The 21,385-nt window shown below is 41.0% G+C and overlaps 1 protein-coding gene across 4 annotated transcripts in view; it reads left to right on the top strand.

Moving 5' to 3' along the window:
- MACROD2 (mono-ADP ribosylhydrolase 2) overlaps positions 1-21,385 on the top strand; it is a 992,621-nt gene that overhangs the window by 858,187 nt on the left and 113,049 nt on the right. For 3 of the 4 annotated variants that reach the window (XM_079969959.1, XM_079969958.1, XM_079969957.1), the window contains exons 10-11: positions 10,810-10,863; positions 19,446-19,529. In XM_079969959.1, the coding sequence (XP_079826085.1) occupies positions 10,810-10,863; positions 19,446-19,529 (138 nt within the window). The remainder of the gene's footprint in view (positions 1-10,809; positions 10,864-19,445; positions 19,530-21,385) is intronic. The other variant, XM_079969960.1, reaches the window with a different exon arrangement.

Here is a 21,385-nt window from a genome sequence, read left to right as displayed (position 1 = left end):
CCATAAGAGGACTTTCCCTCTTCTCCCTTTACAGCTCTGTTAATTCAGGAGCCAATCTTAGTGGCTGACATGGTCAAAAGCTTTTTTTGAACTCTAGCCCACAACATCTCATAGTTCGCTCTTATTCTCATGCCCATTGACACTCATATTCTCAAAGAACTTCAAAACGTTAATGAGACAGGCCTTATATTTCTTCTTCAGCAAGACTTCTTCCATATGCTTGACAATATTATCTCTAGTAATGTTTTCTACCAGTTTACCCAAAACAGCTATTAACCTAGCTAACCTGTACTTTCTAGGATCTTCACCTGCTCCCCATCCATCATCCTTTCAAAAATATCAATGTTACATTGGCTTATTTCCGGTCCTCTGGTACAGAGGCCAATAAGAAAATATCATAGTAGGTGAATTGAGAGTATTTTTCAGAAGGTGGGCAGAAAATGAGTCTGCCTGAAAGGAAAGAGGAGGAAAGTAAAGGACAGAAACAAGGAAGACAAGGCGAGAGAGCTGCCGCTTCAAGTCAGAGTTTGAAAGATCCTTGTAACAAACATGCAGGCTTTATGTTCAAATAACTTCAGGCTAAATTATTATCTGTGGCCTACAAATACTGTGTAATGTGGACCACATGTTGGGGCTCTTCTAGAAACAGTTCCTATTTCTGAAGGGTTTCATAGCATGGTTGTGTCAGAGACATCTCCTGGTTAAGGCACAGCATTTGAATCTGTTAAGGTGGCCATATATCTAAAGCCAGAGTAGCCGCATTATTACAATGGAATGTAGCTCTGCTCTTATACCTTAAGAACAAGTCAGAGGCGAAACCATTATAAGGTCACTGACACACTCATGTACGCAAATTATCTGTGAAACAGGATCATTCAGAGTCAGCTGTTCAACTCTTTGTAGTTTGTCATATACAGGGCATATTGTTGCTAACCTCAAACCTCCAGCACCTGCTCTCCCCAAGCTTATTTAGCCCATCCTAGATTCTGTGTAACAGTATACTAGATCCGTGGACTGCCTAGTGCTTCTGTCTTATAGCTTTATGCTAGAATTGTTGCTGTGATGAGAAAGTATATAGTGAAATGGAATCAGTAATAGCTGTAGAGATGCCGGCAGCAGTATTTTCCATGAACAGCAAGTGCAGAAAGAATGTGCCATTTTGCAGTTCTTGCTGGAGAACTAAAAGGAAGCAGAGACCTAGGAGTAGGTGCAAGTGAAAGCTGCTCAGAGCTTTAGTCCTTAAAAAGCACAACACTTGTTCTCAATCACAGAATCTTGGGAGGAAATTGAAATGGGGGAAAAAATTACAGGAGCAAAGCACTTCCTTGTCTTCAAGAAAACATCTTCACAGCAAGTCAAGCATATAGCTCACAGCATCTTAAAAAGCAGAGAGATCACCTTGCCAACAAAGGTCTGTATAGTTAAAGCTATGGTTTTCCCAGTAGTGATGTATGGAAGTGAGAGCTGGACCATAAAGAAGGCTGATTGCCAAAGAATTGATGCTTTTGAATTATGGTGCTGGAGGAGACTCTTGAGAGTCCCATGGACTGCAAGAAGATCAAACCGATCCATTCTGAAGGAAATTAGCCCTGAGTGCTCACTGGAAAGACAGATCCTGAAGCTGAGGCTCCAATACTTTGGCCACCTCATGAGAAGAGAAGATTCCCTGGAAAAGACCTTGATGTTGTGGAAGATGGAGGGCACAAGGAGAAGGGGACAACAGAGGACGAGATGGTTGGACAGTGTTCTCGAAGCTACCAGCATGAGTTTGACCAAACTGCAGGAGACAGAAGTGCCTGGCGTGCTCTGGTCCATGGGGTCACAAAGAGTTGGACATGACTAAACAACTAAACAACAACAACAAATCAAAAGGTTATCTGAAGTACCACTAAACCAACATATCCTAGCAAACCAGGCAGGCACTGTATGGACACTAAATAGGATTATCAGGCTTTTATAAAAGCTGTGCTGGCTCTATCTAGATCTATTTGGGCATTGTAGGAAACAGGATGCTAAACAATATGAGCATCAGAAGCAGTGTGGTAAACCAGTGCTTCAGCAGATGGAAGAGAGGCTCACCTAAGGTGGAGGTGTGATCTTAACGGAAATAAGCTGAATTTGTTTTTGTTTTTCCCCTTATTACTCAGTGAGTGATTAAAGCAGCTTTCACCAACCTATCTCGCTTTGCATGTCTATCTCATATATTAGTTTCACCTTTGAAGTTGAATTACTGAAATAAATGAACTTTTCCACGATATTCTAATTTTCCGAGTTTCGCCTGTATGGCAACCATAACAGAGAAGAGGAAAGTGAGCAGTTTGGTTTCCTGGAAACGATATGTATGAGGCTGCAGGGGGATGAAATGCAAAAGACATCATCATTTTCTGACTATTCCATAAGAAGATTTTGAGAGTCACACTTAAGTCTCTAGGCTTGGTTTGTATCGGGTCTCGTGATGGCAACTCCTGGTCTCATTATATTGTGTCTTCAAGCAGTGGTGTCATCAGAGTCTCCGTGGAGATCATGGTCTGCACAATCTTTTTCAGAACATCTTCATCATCCCTACCTTTCAATTCATCTGAAAGTAATATTAATCTTTTTTAAAAGAGAGAGACAGAAAAGCACCAGCAGAGAAGTCAAGGACTTGAATGGACTTGCAAGAAAATATATATTCCTAGAGGAGTTTCCCTAACAATACAAGAACAGCATGCAGACATTGATAAGGGTATTTGCCTGTTTTGTGATAGTACTGAAAACTTCCCTTCTCCTGGGTTTTTGCTCCAGCACAAAATTTACATCCTTTCTACAAAAGTAATAAAAAAACCTGATGAAAATGAACACATTTCCTAAATGATTCCATTCTGCCTTCTCTTTTTACCTCCTTTTTCTTTATTCTTTTGTGAATGATTCTCTTTGTTCAGCTTCTTCGCTCTGATTTGCATATAAAGACACTTATAATTATTCTGGGCTGTCAAGATATTCCCTATCTCCAGAAGAACCTGCAGTTTTGCACAATGGATATGGTTACATGGTGCCATGTCAAAGAGCATGGGGCCACTGTGCTGGCTGTCTGACACTCAGATTACACTCAGAAGGGATTCATGAATGTTCATCTGTATTGTTGAGGGGTTATTTCATATCGTACATGTTCATAAAGTGGGAAAGTGGGCATTTCAAACAGTGATGATATTGCTGCCTTGCCTGGGTTTTTGAATGGATAGGGCTCTCACCGTGTTCACAGGAATGGCACACTTTTCTTCAAGGAGAAGTTAAGTTCTAGAGAAATATGTTTTAATATGTGAACCTATTTTATTTTATTTTATTTTATTTTATTTTATTTTATTTTATTTTATTTTATTTTTAAAAACCAACCAAACACACAGTAAAGAATAACCAGGAAAGAAATTGGTTTGTCATACTTAAGACACAGATATTTCTTGTTATTTCAAACCCCACATTTCAGATAGTAGAGCCAAGTCGAGTGATAATGAAACACAATGAATGTCACACCCTAGTGTTTTACAGCAACTGCCGTACTAGGTATTAGGGAAAGGACCTATTTCATATGCATATTTCATAAAGGATTTTTTTTCCAGAGAGATGCCAAGAAAGTAAGTTGAATGGTCTTGCTTGACTCCTGAGACTAAAGTTATATGTGAAATCTACATATCAAAGATACAGGCTAGCTTTCACAATCTCATGGATGCAAACAGTTGTTTCTAAGCAGCATTATTTAATAATAATGATTGTTTCCAGCTATTTCGGTAATTGCAGTGACTTTTGTCCAGAGGGACTCTTAAAAACTATCTGAAAGGTATTGGTGGCAGCAGTAGCAGTAGTTAGCAGTCACTGACTGAAACATTTTAATACCGGACGCGGGTGGCGCTGTGGGTTAAACCACAGAGCCTAGGACTTGCCGATCAGAAGGTTGGTGGTTCGAATCCCCATGACGGGGTGAGCTCCCGTTGCTCGGTCCCTGCTCCTGCCAACCTATTCAAATTCAAAAGCACATCGATGTGCAAGTAGATAAATAGGTACCGCTCCGGCGGGAAGATAAACGGCGTTTCCGTGTGCTGCTCTGGTTCGCCAGAAGTGGCTTAGTCATGCTGGCCACATGACCCGGAAGCTGTACGCTGGCTCCCTTGGCCAGTAAAGCGAGATGAGCGCCGCAAACCCAGAGTTGGTCACGACTGGACCTAACGGTCAGGGGTCCTTTTATAAATTGCTCATCAGTGAAAATATTCCTCCCTGTTTTCATTGGTTTCTGTAGCAGGATCGTTCTTTTGCTTCTTCTGGTCTTGACTGCCTTCCATTCCCTTTGGAAAGGAGAACATGGATACATCACAATTGTTTGTCCAGGTAGTTGAGAAGAGGGAGTTCGTATTTCTCTCCAAATGTTTGATTTTCAAAACCGTATTATGAATCATGTGAGCAAGTCGACTGTCTATATATGAACATTCGTCACTTCGCCTCCTGAATGTCAGTATTTTGCAGGATTCAATTACATAACAGAAATGTGGGTTTCTGCAATCAAAGTAGATCAAGATGTTCTTGCGCAAGACATGCAGTTTTTTAAAAGGACAATTTAGAGTTAGAAAAATGGTGGAGAAATGCGCTAAAAAGTATAGGATAAAGAGGAAGACATATAACCACAGTGTATGGATGAATTCAGGATGAATTTGCAAAACACTTACCCACAAACAAATATGGTGACTTGAAATGCAGAATGGAGAAATAACCTCACATAATTTTAAACGGCTAATGTGTACAGAGCCATAGAATTAATACTTCATGACATTATGTGCCCTTCTTTAACTCCACCCTGTTGTAAACAAAAATTGCCCTTTTCCCTTATGGGGTATCCAAGAGTCCATATAGAGTCCTAACATAGGTTCCCTATTGGTAGGAGAGAATAACAGAGGCCAACCAGAGAATATTGAGAAGCAAAGCAACTAGTAAGCTTGATCTTTATTGATCTGTTGCAACAGGGTGCTCCCTCACCCGCAGGAGAGGAGGAGAGACCCAGAAAAATGGCATGCAAGGCCTTATAAAGACTTTTGAAATTCCCATCCTGTAGATCAAGACCACCCCCAGAAACATCATACATACATCACAGAAGGGGTGTAACCTAAGACCACCCCCCAGATACATCACACCTACATAAGGCGGTCTAAAACAGAACATTTGAATGTTGTTTTTTCTCCTGTCCTTGTTTATCTCCTGTCTGGCAGGTTACTTGATTGGATTGCCTGGGGAACCTGGCCATTCAGGTCACAGGCTCACACCCTATTCAAACACAGACATACCCTTAAGACAGGATTTGTGAAGGAAAAGACAATGGGGAGGTTTCCCACTTTGACCTTGCAGAGAAAACATTTCGTCAGTTTAGGAATCAAAATGGTTCCAGGTTGGCCTTCCTGTGTTGATCTATGTATGTGCTTGGTTGGTACACTTATGAACATTACTATATCCAAGACCTCAAAATTCCTATCACAACCCCCCCTCCCAAATAGCTGCCTTCTTCCCCTTCATTCTCTTCTCCACTCTCATATTTCCTTCAGTTTTACAGTGAATAAACTACCAAATACAAATTTCCTCTTGAAATAAATGCTTGATAGTTTATTCAGAGACACACTGAATTTACATTTAGATCTTTGTCACCTAAGCGCATTACCCATTTCTGATTTACAAAAAATCCCTAAGGCTAGATTCACTCAGCTTTTGAAAATGTCCCCCTGCCCCCCAATCAGTCAGTGACACAAAATAACTGTGTATGTAAGAATGGAAATAGTTGCTAGGCAGAGAGTCAGGTTCTTGCCCTGTTCATCTGTTTGTGTCAGAGCACTGAGAGTGGTTTCTACTTATGAGACATTATCTCAGGGTTTATGAGACATTTCCTTTCTGGTGGCATATATGCATGGGTGTGTTGCAATTGGCTAAATTTGAATAAAAACTCACACCTAGCAGCACCAAAAGAGAAAACGAAAGTGATAGAATAACCACCTTTCTTAGCCTGTGTATTCACCATACCTTCAAAACACATTTGAAGTACCTTTCCCCCCTCAAAGAATTATGGGTACTGTAGATTACCCCTCAAAGAGTTACAATTCCACCCAGAAATCTTTGAGGGAAAGAATGTGATTCAAATGTGCTCTAAACGTATAGTGTGTACAGCCCTGCTGTAATAATTTTGAAAGGGGTTAGCTTTGTTAGGCTGTTGTAGCAAAAACAACAAAGGCACATTACAGACTAACAAATTTATTGCACATGAAAGCTTGTCTCATAATAAATTTGTTTTTAAGGTGTCACAAGACTCTTTGCTGTCTTTGAAGCTGTCTTCAAAGAAGCTGCCTGCCTTCTTTACTAGATTGTTCATTCCCTTTTCTTTTAATATGCTAATAATGATGAGGAAACTGTGGCCCTCCAGATGTTGTTGCACTGCAAGTCCCATCATCTCTGACCATAGACTATGCTGACTGGAGCTGATCGGTGTTGGAGTCCAAGATCACGGAGGATCACAAGTTCCCTGTTTCTGTGATACAGGGCTAAAGAGAAGTATAGAAGAGATCTGATTTCCCTCTAACTTTCACCCCTCCTATAATTTGATGGTCAGCCTTCAATTTCTCACCCATTTGCTGTCTCCGACCTTTTAAGCTCCTCAGTAGTAACTCAGAAAAAAGCAGGGAATGGTTGCAGTTCTACCGCCAGACATTTCAGTTAGCAGTCCCAAGTTAATCACAAGCTGTTGCAGTGCTTCTTAGTATCATATAATTTAAGGCCTTGAACTTCAGCTCATGGATTGGGGCTTATTATTGGGACACAGCAACAGTACTGCCACCATACAAATATATGGCAAAAAATTAAGAGTGAGTCCTCAGATGTATGCTAAGGTGACTGGAATCCTACCAGAACTTTGTATGGCATCGCTGGAGTGATTCTGTTGTTTTTCTCCAAAATGCAAGGTCTTTGTGCCTCCGTATCACTGGTTCTTCTGCTGCCACTTGAATATTTATGGGAAAAGAAACACAAGTAACTGCATATTTATTCTTACGGTAGAATCTTTGAATGGAGGCTGTGATCTGAGCAGACTGGAACAATTTTGCCTTAGTTTGGATGCATATGGAATAGAAGCTTCATTTATACCGAGTGTGAGAAGACGAGACTTATCACTCCATGTGCATTCTGTTGCAAAAGGAGCAATGCCGCATGTAAAAGGGTGCCATCTCAACCATGACATAAGACAAAAAAAGGTGTTGAACTTCTTAGGAATTGACTGCTAGGGATTTCTGTTTGGAATAGCTTCAAATGCTGCAGAAACGGACTTCGCATGTAATGAGACCAAAGTGTAAGGATGCTGTTACTAAGCAACTAGGAAGAGTAATTGCACAGATGCTGAGGTTCGGGACTACAGTGCACAAAAGAAACATTGCTTTTTAATATAAACTGTCACAGGAAGTTAGGTTAAACTGGACCTGCATTCGTATTAGAAAGGTTACGGAAGACAGGGTATGTGAAGTCAAGGAACGGCAATTGTGTTCCTTTCTTCACTGTCTATTAGTGATCTGCCCCAAATATTTACCTCAGTGAGGTTTGAGCACTGACAAAAGAGGCTCCCTCCAAGCATTAACTCAGCCTTCCGCAACCTGCCGTTGTCTAGATGTTTTTGGTGTCCATTATCGCTACTGGGCTGGGCTGGCTGGAGCTGATGAGAGCTGTAGTCCAGCAACACCTAGGGAGCAGATGGGGATGACTCCATTAAATTTGTGCTTTGAAATTCAAGGCAAATGGCTCCTGTCCATGTCCAGCACAAGGCGTCCACACTTTCAATGGGCTGTCCCTTTTGCACACAACATGCCATTATGTACTGGCAAGTGTACCACAGGGATCCTCTGTTTGGCAGTTCAGAGGGTGCCAACCCAAGTGCCGAATATGGTTCAGAGTTGGCATGGCTAGGTGTTGCAGGCCTACAACTCCATCATCCCTGCTGGATGGAACTGATATGAGTTGGAATCCATTAACATCTGGAGGACCCAGGTTAGCCACCCCTGGTTTATAGGCTACAAACCCCACTGTTTTACTTACTGATTTGAGCTCCAGTGGGTTTAAACTTTGACCTTGAGCATGTGGCTGTTTGCCTATTGTCTATTTGAGGAAACAATAGTTTGGACTAAATTCGTTTCACTGGCAGTGCAATCCTATACATGTCTACTCAGACTTGAGTCCCATTGAGATCAATGGGGCACATGCCGAAGTAAGAGGATACAAGATTTATGCCTCATTCACCAGTTGAAACCAATAAGACTTGAGCCACGACTCGCTATTCACACTTATACTCCCTGTCGTTATAAAACAAACTCAAAGTGACTTACAAAAATGGTCATACAATGCATTTAAAAAACAGTTGAAATTACCAAGATCAATTCCATACAAGAAAACCAGAAGAGCAGGATAGTATGAGACCTATCGTACCTAACTTAGTTTGGATCGAGCCCAGTGAGAAAAAGGGACACACAAACTGCCTTGGGACACTATGACTCTTCTAATAACTGGCTCCTGGGCATGTAGGTGGCTGCTTCTTTTTCTTCTTTGGCATGCTGCTTTCAAAACGATCACCTGAACATTCTGCCACATGCGTCAACTGAATGACAGAGCACCAACTTCAGGTTTGTGCCTGCGAGGCAGCGTGCAGACTGTGGCTTAACTACAGGCACACCAGAATTTTGGCCGACAAGAGGGAAAACCCAGCCGAGATACGCAATAAGCACTTCAATATTTCATTTCCACCCATCTGTAGTTATGTGTGACTGCAGCGACCAGTTCTAATCAAAATTGAGAGGATAAAGCTGTGGAAGTGATTGATGAATAGCGATAGCTCTCTCTTGCCAAGTAGAAGTTGTAAACGGGACTAATACAGTTAAGCCTCAAACTTTTACCATTATCAAATAGGTGCAGAATTCCACAAGGACAGGTTATAATTATGCGAAACTTCGCAGCCGATATACAAGGGATAAATACGGAGCAAGGAGATCTAGAATGAAAGACATAAGGGCTTATCGACACCCTGTTTGACATGGATATCCTTCTGTTTTTACCAGTTAGTTTTTTACCACTCTGATTTGCTAGCCTGATGTCATATTTAGCTGTAGTTTGAATCAAGTTGTAGTTTAAGTTGCAAGTTTTATTAGTTATCTGCTGTTAAGAAATTCCCAGTGTTTAATTCAATTTTAAGCACAGGTTTCAGTTACTTGAGTGGTACATAAATTTTACATAATCCCACTAGTGTGTTAGGTTAAACAACTTTCTTGGTCGAGACACTATTTTGGACAGTGAAATAGCTCAGCAGGACATATATAGAGCTGTAAATGCCAACATGTTTGTCAAGTCTCTTTTTTTTTAACAATGGCATCTTCCCTTGCCTCATGATGTTTATTCCTTTGCCTCTCTATTAATGTAGTTTATCTGCCCTAAGCTAAGTAGAACGTGTTGTGGAACATACTTTCTCATTCTTTAAGTGTTTGCACACAAACACATCTGAGTACTTGTTTGATATACACATGTGAAAGGGGAGCAATTGGGATAGCAGGCTAAGGTGGGAACCGAGAGAAGAGACATCTGGAAACTGATGGGAATTAAATGAGTGGAAACAAGAGAACTGTGACTGAAGGAGGAGGAGGAGGAGAGAGAGAGATGAAAAGGAAACTGGAGAAAGACAAAACAAGTGTTGGAAAAGTAAATGAAAGATGAGATTCAGCAGCGCAAGGAGCAGCTGCTCTTCTCTAAGGATGTAGGGGATATATAAACACAAGAACCCCTCCTTACAGCAGAATCTAGTGCATTTGTCATGTTGCTTCTGTTCAAGTAATTTATTTGGTTAAGCAGACACTGCCCTCTGAGAGGACATCTCAGAATGCTTATGGGATGTGGGTTCTGCATAACTCAGCTGGAAGAAGTAAGCCAGCACAGGTGAGAGAAGACTGATTGCCATACTTAATGTCCAATGGGGGCAAGAGTTGTACTATTAAAACACGGAGGGTTGTGCCCACATGGGTTGTGCCACTTCATGTGCCCACATGAAGATCACGGAAATGTCCAGTAGCTTTCCAGACAAGCTCCGCCATCCTTTCTTCACACACATTCAGAATGGGATATGAAGTATGTTGACATCACAGATTAATGTGGATCCTCTAAATCTTATGAATTGTTTGAAACCAGAATGGACTAAAGCACCAAGTACATCTGGTTCTCCCTTAGCAAGTTTTTGCTGTCTTTGCAAGCATGACATTAATATAGTGACTCAGGCTGGAAGTTACGCCAAACTATGTCTTGAATGAGCCCTGAGCTTAGGTGTCTCTTCTCCATATCTCATGTGCCCTCACTGACTGCCTATATTGTGGTAAGTAATAATTGGCCATACCCAAACTGGGTTTTGGTTTGCGTGAACCATAGCTTGCCTGCAAACTGAACTAAAAATCACAATCAAAATGTGTTTTTAAATCCACTTTTGGTTTGTGCAAATAATATTGTCCACTTCAGGTATTTTGGCAAACATTAGTTTTCTGGGAACCCAAAGTTTGTCTATATAACTCCAAACCATCCAAACCATGGTTTGATGTTACATCTGAAACACACCGTTCTTATCTTCCATGTAAATGGTATTTTGAGAATGTTCCACGTTTATTAACATATATGAGGTAAAGAAGTGCCTTAAGGTCAGATTGCAGACTTGATAATTATGCAGGTTTGTGCCATAGGTTCTCAGTAGTTAGGTCGATCTAGCTAGCTACACTTTTGTACCATTTATTTTAACAGATTGTTGTAAAGCAATAAGAACAAATAAGGCAGTGCATTCTGCAAAAGGAAACAGTAAGTAAGATACCCTGTGCCAAAAAATGTTTTCATATTTAAGACTGCTAAACATATGTAAATTAAAAACAGGATTGTCACCTCTTACTGTACTTAAGCAGTATACAGAAACTCATGTTACTAATTAGTAGATGTATTACTACAGCAAATATGGTGTATAAAAGTAAAATAAATTAAAAGGAGTGGATGAAACTGAACAGGAATAGAAAGGCTAACATTTTTCTTTTGAGTGTAATGGGTATAAATGGATCTATATTTAAATGGTGTAGTATATGGTCCGCATATACATTAAAAGGCCTGCCAACATTCTAGAAAGGCGTTAGAAAGTATTATCCTGACTTTCTTCCATCTGACAGAAAATATTGTCCATAATAAGAAAAGCACTGGACTTTCTAAACCATGGGTGACTAGAAAGGACTTTTCTATTTTTCCTCCTCCTGAAGTTTAGACAGACTTATTATCATCATCAAGCTGCTTCTAGGCTGAGACATTTTTCTGAATACTGAGGTATTTTAAGAAGACAACTTGTAGTGGATTAATAGGAGTTTGATGAACCATGATACACCTAATATATTAGATGTCTAAAATGATTTTAACCTTATGAGCCATCTGTAGACTGTTTCAGAATGTCTGTTTTCTCACGGAGTTTCCTTAAAAAAAGGGCCTAGTTCACAGTGGCAAAACTGTCTGGGTTACACAACTTCATACCGCTGCTATGGTGGAGTGGGGGTCGCATGATGGACTGCGCCTCAATACAAAAATAATTCTTTCCGCATAGAAATGGACATGTCTGACCGAAGGGTTCAAACTTCTAGCCCCTCTTCAAACACTCTGGCCAGACTCTCCCTGGGGAAAAGGAAGGAGAGAGACTCTGCAGCCAGATTGTGGAGTGTGTGGATAATCATTTTGCTACTTGAAGAGGAGTGCAAATGGTCCTTACCCCCATTATTACATTTTCCTCAAACTGTGAACTTGAACTGTGGAATTAAAATGTGTATATTAGGGTCAAGTATTGTAGAATTTCACTTCACTAACTCTTCACAAAAGTCAACAGAAATTGTGCAAACTCGGTGCTAGCTGGTTTGCAACCTAAATGTGACAATAAAAGTAACAGAAAGAACTGTTTTCAAAGATGCACATGCTACCAGGCCCAACTTGTTCGTTGCAATAACTAATGACTTGAAGGGCAAACTGCCCATCTAAAATGCAGGATGAGGTGGGTTGCTTTGTTTTGTTTTGTTTTAAATATAAATACACACACACACACACACACACACACACACACACACACAAATAACATCACCTGGAGGCTGATAACTAACAGCATCAGAGCCAGCATAGAGAGGGATTTTGTTTTTTTAATCCTCCTGGAGTCTTGAAGAAAATCCCTCCTCTGAAGCTAGTATTTGCTTTGGGAAGAAATCCCCAATTGCCATCAGTCAGAGGCATCTTTAACGCTTTTGTCTAGTTTGGTCCACAATGTTACCTAAAAGCAAGTCAGCATTTTATAGAAGCCCAAAAACCTTGAACTATGATGGAGTAGCAGTATCTACTTATGTTTCCATATCTAACGGTACCATCCTATACGTACCTACCTAGGGATAAACTCCACTAAATTCAAAAGTATAATATCCCAAGTAAGTGTGCAACATAAGAAATGCACCATCTATTTTTGTATTGAATGTATTGTTCAGCTTATGCACACATACAAACATACACATAATTTTATTTGTATGCCATGTTTCCATAGTTAAAACCAATAATAAGTTCATAATTATCAACATAACAAAAGCAGTCAATTCATAAGCAATAAATAAAACATCAAAAAGTACACAACCAAATTAAACCATTCCCACATAAATCATATTAAGATCTATAATAAAGATTAAAAAATAAAACAGAAACCACCCCCCCCAGCAACCCCTACTAACCAGTGCCCCAACCCAAGAGTCTGTTCAGCAGTTTCAGCCTCTGTCAGAGCCCCACCTCCCAGTCCAGTTGGATAAAGGCCTGCAAGGCTGGGAGCAGGTCTTCCAGGACTCACAGCCAAGATGATCATAAGAATTATTTTTAAATGGTGGCTCTTAGTTTTAATTGTGTTCTTCCTTCCCCAAAAATGAGGTTGACAGATGAGGCCTAATGAGAAAGAGATTGAAATGAATGAGAATGCAGGATATACACTCCCTCACACGCATGCATATATTTTAGGCGTAATCAGAACATGTGGTGATGCTAGCAGATTTCTCCAGTATTTGCAGATGGTGTGATTTGCTTTCATGGTTAGGTTTTATAGGGTATGGATTTTCTCTTACTTCAGCATAGCTGGTTACACTGGGGATTCCCCCCTTGCTCCTGAACGTGGAAGGAATACACGAAAATCATAGCCTGAATCTATGAACACAATGAATAGTTAATGCAACATTGTGTGTGCAAAAACGGGGGGTAAATTCCATCAATATGAGTTGACTTTTCGAGAGCAGATAACAAGATGAGCATAAAATCTTGTTCAAAGCCTAATCCTTAGAAAAGCTAACCTGGATAATATCCACAGATGACATGGGTAAAAGTTATGCATCCTGCTATAACCTTCCCATTTTTACAAGCTCCTAGAAGAATTTCAAAATGCTGTTGTGTGAGTGGCAAGCACTGCATTGGAATTATTAGGAGAGTATGTCGCTAATGCTAGGAATTTAATGAGCATTAAGCCCTTATCCGTTGCAGCCAGTGTGGTGGGGCTCACCTGTAGCTTACCTGGAAGGCACCGAGATGGAGCAGGGCAGCGGTGAGGCTGGGACTGTGTTGATGCCCTGATGGAGCCAATCCAGCACTCCATCAGTGTATCTGCATGGCTATGACCTTCCTGGCCTCCTGCAGCAGCTCCCATGTAACTTGCAGTGACACTGGAAAGACGGCTTCACCTCACTCCCTCAAACCACCAGCTGCTACTTGATCTTATTGTAAATTCTACATGACATCTAATTTTGGTTTTATCCCAGAGTGTTTGGGATGTGATTGGATGCTAGGAGATGATATATTTATAATAAGAATAAAAATAATTTATTGTTTATACCCTGCCCATTCGGCTGGGTTTCAGCTGGGCGGGGTATAAATAATAAATTATTATTATTATTCCCACTGACTGCTACAACCCAGTCCACTGTTCTGACTTAGCAAAGACTTTCCTGCACTAGCCTTACCTGTAGAACGAGAAGAGAAACTTAACTTGATCCACTGGCTGTTCTTTGTTTTAAGTTGAGTGCAAAGGACTTCTAGGGGTGTGTTGTTGCTGTGGCTTTTCTCTTGCACCTTCCCTTTGTGCTGTTCCATTTAGCTGCAGGGCACCTTGCCTTGTAGTTGTAAGGATATGCTTGTGAAATGCCCTCACAGATCTGAGGATGCCATGAGCGCCATTCAGGGCATTCTCACCCTCCCTTACATATTGCTGACACAGTCATTGCAAACAACATAGCTTACAGCTTACTGCTCCCAATAGCTTTTTATTTCTAATCAGAGATCTGTTCAGATATATATTATTTTAATGTGATAAGTAGTATAGTGTGTTTTCAAATTCCACACAGAAATACATGCTTGCATGACACATGAAGCAACTTAGACGTTTGTCTCCGCACTTGCACAGTTATTTCCCTTCTGAAAATTCAGGGGGGGGAGTTCATCTCAGCTATGGCATTCCATAAGCATGTCTGCATGCTCAGAACCCAAATGGATGGGGTTTATAAATTGAATGGGATGTTAAAATAGTAAGTGAGACTACTTCAAAATAAGCTTGCTGTTCCACTTGCCTAATTTAAAAGAAAACGATTTAACCATTTCAATTTGCAAACAGGAAAAAAGACAACTCCGGTTTCCTCTTCTCTTCAACCTTTGAAATGACGCTAATTCCAATTAGACTGTGCTACAAGTCCATGCAAAATTAGCCCATTAGACTGGAATGTTTGTCTCTACATCTGCTCTCCTTCTGTTAGACATGAGTCAGGGCTTGCCGCAGGCATGTCATCACTCACAGAGCCATCAGGCTCTCTAAGCTGGAGCTGTAGAGACCAGACGAAGTGCACCTGTTGGACCGAGAGGGAGTGATCTTTTTTCAATGTGAACTTAGGAAGGGGGTTAAACGAGCACCTGGGCACCTAAATGGGAAGAAAGGAATAGCCATGTTTTGAGTTCTGGCACCTCCTGGTGGTGGTACCAAGAACTGGCCCAGTGCAGTTTTCGGTCTTCCCATCTCCTCTCTGGGGCATTTAGAAGAAGCACTGCAGTGCTGAGGCGCAACTAGTCTCCCTAGAGACTTTATTATCTAGTTTGAGTAGCCTCCCTTTTCTTTTTAGCATGCACCCCGCTTTAGGATAGGATGACCCAAAACAAAGCAAAACGAAAAACCAGCAATTGGGAAGTTTCCATAGCGGAGGAAATGCTTTTGAAAGGCATTTGGATGAACGGGGTTGAAATGACTTTTAAATATTTTTGCACCCAGATGCTCTCTTAAAATCCAATTCTGGTTCAGCCTTTTTAAATCACCGCCGATGTGCAAATCTTTTCTTTTCAGTATTCCTTCTACATTCCCTTTCCTTACTCCCCATTATGAAGCCTTGGCAGTTGCGTGGACTTCATTGCAGACCCACAACATGCCCTTTCTGAAATAGGCTATTGCCCTGAAATCCATTACCTTGCATTTGTTCAGGCCAGTGTGTGTGTGTGTGTGTGTGTGTGTGTGTGTGTGTGTGTGTGTACATTATTTTCAGGCTGCCATGTATCACAATTTTTTTCTCTGGGTGGCTCACTCAATAAAAACTACAAAACAACAACAGAAATACAATAAAAGGCAGCAAGATAGGTGCAATTAGTACATCTCTGGCAAAAGGCAAGGGGTCCCAAAAGCAATATTGGAAATTAATTCTCTTTGGGGCAGTCACCATTTGATACACTGTTAATCACTGCATTGCTACAGTTAACATGATCTTCATATGCCCTCTAACAGAAGAGTGTTTATTCCACACTGTCCCAATTAGTGCTTAGGCTTAATATCGTTAAACTAGCAAGGATACATTTGCAAAAGTCTCATAGACATTCACATATTCAGCCCAGCTGAGTTATTCTTTGAATCAAGCCAGTCTTTCGTTTGAAGAGTATCTTTTCTTTCCATATTTGAAAGGATTCATAGTGAGTAATAGATATTTGAGGTTGCGACTGCAATTAGCCATTTCCTATCATTAATGGACTTCCAGTTCATTTCATCTGTAGGTCATGACTCTAGCAGATGGAACTCTTAGTTGTAGACCATCTTTATGAATTATTGCCACTGCCTGCATGCTATCCATACTCAACTTTCTCTAATATCAGCTCCCCCCCCAAAAAAAATTAAGTGCTCCATAATTATACATTTGTAACCTATTTTTTCTGACAGTTGCCTTTCAAACTGATTTCATCCTAATTCAGAGGCATGTGTGATAATAAGAAGGAACTGCAGATCTGCACATAAGGGCCTGAAATCAGCCTCATCTGAAGCCACGGGGAGAGGCGAAATATCACTGCATTTCCATCAGGTCTTCGAAACGGCTACAAAAGGGCTCTAATGAAAAAATAATAGATGACCAAATGCATAGCATACTGAGATAAATACATTCTCTGTTTTACATTTCTCTGCCACCCAGGAAGGTGCATATCTTATTACCTTTGCAAACTTTGCTCTTGTGGGTCAGTGTGAGGCTTCCTCCCCCCCCCCCTCCACCAAATGAACAGCAGGGTGTTTATGCTCATAATAGAATCCTTTTTTATATATATAGAGCTGCCACTAATGCTCTTTTGGGTATGAAGACTCATTAGGAATTAGTTAGAGGCAAGGGAAAATGAATAACAGTGTTCGCAAAAATCACACTTAATGCTTGCACATTGGCTTTCTGATTTCAGATACAAAATTATGCACAAAAACCTTATATCTGTGTGTGTGTGCGTGTGTGTGTGTGTGTGCACGCGCGCACACACACACGCACGCCGAGACAGTATATTTTAACCTTCAGCAGAGTCCAACTCCTGTTGAAATCAATGACAAATCTCTCATAGATTTAAATGGATCAGAATTTCACCTCTTAATATTTAGTTTGCTCCCCTCCCCCCAAACAAGTGTCCTTTCTCTTCTCGCAGCTGCTAGCATATTGTGATGTTCAGTTAAAAGCTCTCCAATGCTATCATATTTCATGCAGCATGTTGCTGGTCTGGCTTGAATCAAAGGGGCAGATGTAGTTAAAGCTTTCTATGGACCTTAGTTGTACGGTATCAGATATGTCTTCTGTCTGTGTATTTTCATGCTGCATTGGCAGAAGAAAAGGTTTGTGGATGTAGCAAATCTTTTCCAGCTCTAAAATGTGTGATTTAATAGTGCAGTAATCTTATCTTTTGAGTTTCGTGGCTTTCTTAAAACTTATTGGGCGACTTTGAAAAAAGGAAGGGAGAAAGAAACCATATATAAATTCACTTAGGTTACTAACACTGTTTGTTTCTTTATTTAAAGCACACACCCCTTGCTCTTTAACAGAAAAGGCTCGCAGAATGGCTTACATAAGATCAATAAAAACAATACAACCCCTGCCCGCAGGCTTACAATCCGAAAGACCCAACACAAAAGGAAAAAGGAGTGGGAGGAAATAAAGGAAACTTGAGCATCAGTTCTTAGGATTGCACAACAGTCCTTATAATGACCCAGGTGGAGTGGAAATAGTGCAGGGAGGGAATGAGCCTGGTGGAGCTATTCTCTCAGCAAAGCCAATGGAGAAGCCCTGCTTTGCATCTCCCCTTCTGCTAAAGCCTGGCAGAATAGCAGTTCCATCTACAAATGCATGACTGCATCTAAAGATCACCGTACATCTGGCCTGAATTTATTCCTGCGATATATGCTAGCATTTTTTTTTAACATTTCTGTTGTTACACGTATTTTAATTATACATTAGAATACGGTTGTTGCTGCAGTTGTTGTTTTAAATGTAAATAGCTACCCATATAAAATATACAGTGGTACCTCGGGTGCTGTGGGTTAAACCACAGAGTCTAGGGCTTGCTGATCAGAAGGTTGGTGGTTCGAATCTCCGCGACGCGGTGAGCTCCTGTTGCTCGGTCCCTGCTCCTGCCAACCTAGGAGTTCGAAAGCACGTCAAAGTGCAAGTAAATAAATAGGTACCACTCCAGCGGGAAGGTAAACGGCGTTTCTGTGCACTGCTCTGGTTCGCCAGAAGCGGCTTAGTCATGCTGGCCACATGACCCGGAAGCTGTACGCCGGCTCCCTTAGCCAATAAAACGAGATGAGCGCCGCAACCCCAGAGTCGGTCACAACTGGACCTAATGGTCAGAGGTACCTTTACCTCGGTTAAGAACTTAATTCATTCCAGAGGTCCGTTCTTAACCTGAAACTGTTCTTAAGCTGAAGCACCACTTTAGCTAATGGGGCCTCCCACTGCCACTGCGCCGCTGCCGCACAATTTCTGTTCTCATCCTGAAGCAAAGTTCTTAACCTGAGGTACTATTTCTGGGTTAGCGGAGTCTGTAACCTGAAGCATCTGTAACCTGAAGCATCTGTAACCTGAGGTACCACTGTATATCTCGGGTGGCTTGCAAAGAGAGTCACCAGAAAGCTTTTTAGTGGAGGACTCCTATTGAATGTGTTGAAATTAATTCAATGTTGTGATATTAGTTTATTGCAATTATATATACACTTGGATTTGAAAAAATAAAGAAATCCCAATAAGTGGTAATTGATCAAATCAAAATTATAGAACAAACTCAGTGCCCCTTGGTCAGTCTTAGGAGGGACACTAGGCTCCTTTGCCTGCTCCCACCTCTGGAGTCTGTTGACCCAAGAAGAAAACATTTAATATACTAAGATCAATATACTTGAGACTTAGGAACGTTGACTCCAACTCCCCGTGCAGCTTGCACATAATTCTCACTGATTTAACCTATTTAAAGGGGACTTTGAAACTGCCAAATATTATTAGTTTCTGATATTCAGCTAGTTAAATGAATTCAGGTTTTCTTTACTCATTAGCATTATTTTCTTAAGAATGGGTATCATTGGATGCTAGTTTGCTACTGAGCCGCTTCACTGTTGATGCCAATACTTCTACCTCCATTCCTCAACTAATAGTGCCATCCTAAATGTGTCTACTCAGAAATAAGTCCCATTGTTTTCAATGGGGCTTACTCCCATGTGAGTGTGCATGTGATTGCTGTCTAAGCTCACAAGCTGAGGTCACTCTTCCTTGTCTGTAAAGCTCCAGGGGTTTTGAAACTCTGTTCATTCAAGTGATATTATTGTGATACTACAGGAAAATGTGATGATTTACATGTGAGGGGTTGTGGCTTTTGAAATAAGGTGTTTCGAGTCCAGCCTAAAGTCCCTCAGAGCCATGATGATGGCATGTGAGGCAGAAATGCATCTTCATGATGCTTAAAAGCACCATTCTTTCTATCTGAAAGCAGCACAAAGATAATATCTGTTTATTCTTCCAATATCTTGCATATTTAGTTTTTAAACATGCTAACTCAAAAATCTATTTATGAATTCTTTGTTCTTGCAGAGGGAGTGGAGCAGAAAGGCCAGTCTCCTTCACCCGTGAAATGCAAAGCAAAGCAATCTGAGGACCTGGAGGACAATAATGAGGGTAGGTGGGATTAAGCCTCCTTGGAGTCATTTATCAGTTTTTCATTACACAAAGATAGGTTCCCTTTAATTTTTAAATTATACAGTTTGCAGTCTATTTGTTTTAAAATATTACTCGTGTCTATATTTACTGTGTGATTTCTTTATCCTCCCCTAGTGCAGTTTGGCCCTGGGTTAAGTGAGCTAAGCAACTTTTCTTTTATCTTTTCCCACGTGTAATTTCGACCCAAACTTTTTGGGACAATGCTATCCTTTCTGGCAGGAGAGAGATAACAATTGTTTTAATGCCACAATGCTATTTAGTATTTACGGGCGTTGGAAAGACAGGATGTGTAGTTTTCAAAAAATGTGTGACCAGGAAACTAAGCAGTTATCATAATTCCAAAACTGAGTAATTCCGTCTTGCCACACTACTATGATTGGTCTTAAATAAGAGTTGGAAAAGGGCACAAAAAGTCATATTGTTAAATCGCAATAGCAATTTTCTGTTGAACATTCCATCGACTTTAATCTACTGGATTTCAGATTTACAGCCTGATCCTAACCTTAGCTGGATCTTGGCTGCATACACAGAGCTCCCAATGCAACCCAAAATTTCACATTTATTTCGGCTCAGCATGTCCAGTGTAGATGTACCTATGCAGCTGATACCCAGCTAGGTGAACAGGAAGCTCCCTTCTTACATGGGAGCTCTGTGCATGGATCAGAGCTGGTGTAGTGTACAAGTTAAGAGACTGAGCTATGAGAACGAACCTTGGCTACAGCTCATGCTTGAGGAAGACAGAGCCTAACCACAATCCTGGGTCTGGATGACACACTGAGCCGAACTTTAGCTTAACCCAGGACAGTTTGGGAGCAGGAAGGACCAGAGGGGACATGTTTGCAGAGTCCCAATAGGCCATAGTTTCTGTGAACCAGTCCACTGATAAAAAGGGCTAATTGTTGCCATAGTTTACTTCAGCATACTAAAGGATTGGTACTGAATGGGGCACATACTCCTGAAGCTGACTCCTGATTTGTTCATTGTAGTTAGCAAGAAGTCAGAGTTGCATCAGCCCAGTGATACAGTGGCAGATCCTCAAAGTGTCCCTATTTTCCAGGGATGTCCCTGATTTAGAAAAGCCGTCCTGGTTTCTGAGTTGATCCCGGAATGTCCCACTTTCCCCTATTTTCATTGGAGAAAAGTTGAAGGGTATGGAGTTATCCAACCCCTGAGCTGTCTGAAGGCAAATGTTTAATGTTTTATTATGTTTTTATATGTTAGAAGCTGTCCAGAGTGGTTGGGGCAACCCAATAAGATGTGTGCGGTATAAATAGTAAAATTATCTTTATGGAAAATTATCATTATGGAATGGGACGTTCCTATTTTCATCAGAGAAATGTTGGAGGGTATGCAGTGGTGAGAGAAGCACTTTCAAAATTAGTCCTATTTAGGACTCTCTTAAGCTTCTACATGCCTGCCAACCTAGCAGTTCGAAAGCACCTCCGGGTGCAAGTAGATAAATAGGGACCACTTACCAGTGGGAAGGTAAACGGCGTTTCCGTGTGCGGCTCTGGCTCTGGCTCTGGCTCTGGCCAGAGCAGCTTCGTCACGCTGGCCACGTGACCCGGAAGTGTCTCCAGACAGCGCTGGCCCCTGGCCTCTTAAGTGAGATGGGCGCACAACCCCAGAGTCTGTCAAGACTGGCCCGTACGGGCAGGGGTACCTTTACCTTTACCTTTTAAGCTTCTACATGGGATTTCCTGAACTGCAAAGCTATTCATCTAAGAACAGAATTTAACTTCCAGTTAAACATCAGCTAAAGAGAGACTAATATTTAAAGATTATAATCTTATATTGCTGCTTCTATGCATAAC

Source organism: Podarcis cretensis, assembly GCF_951804945.1.
Source record: "Podarcis cretensis genome assembly, chromosome: 3".
Classification (NCBI taxonomy): domain Eukaryota; kingdom Metazoa; phylum Chordata; class Lepidosauria; order Squamata; family Lacertidae; genus Podarcis; species Podarcis cretensis.
The sequence above is the reverse complement of the archived record's forward strand: the minus strand, read 5'-3'. Positions and strand labels throughout refer to the sequence as shown.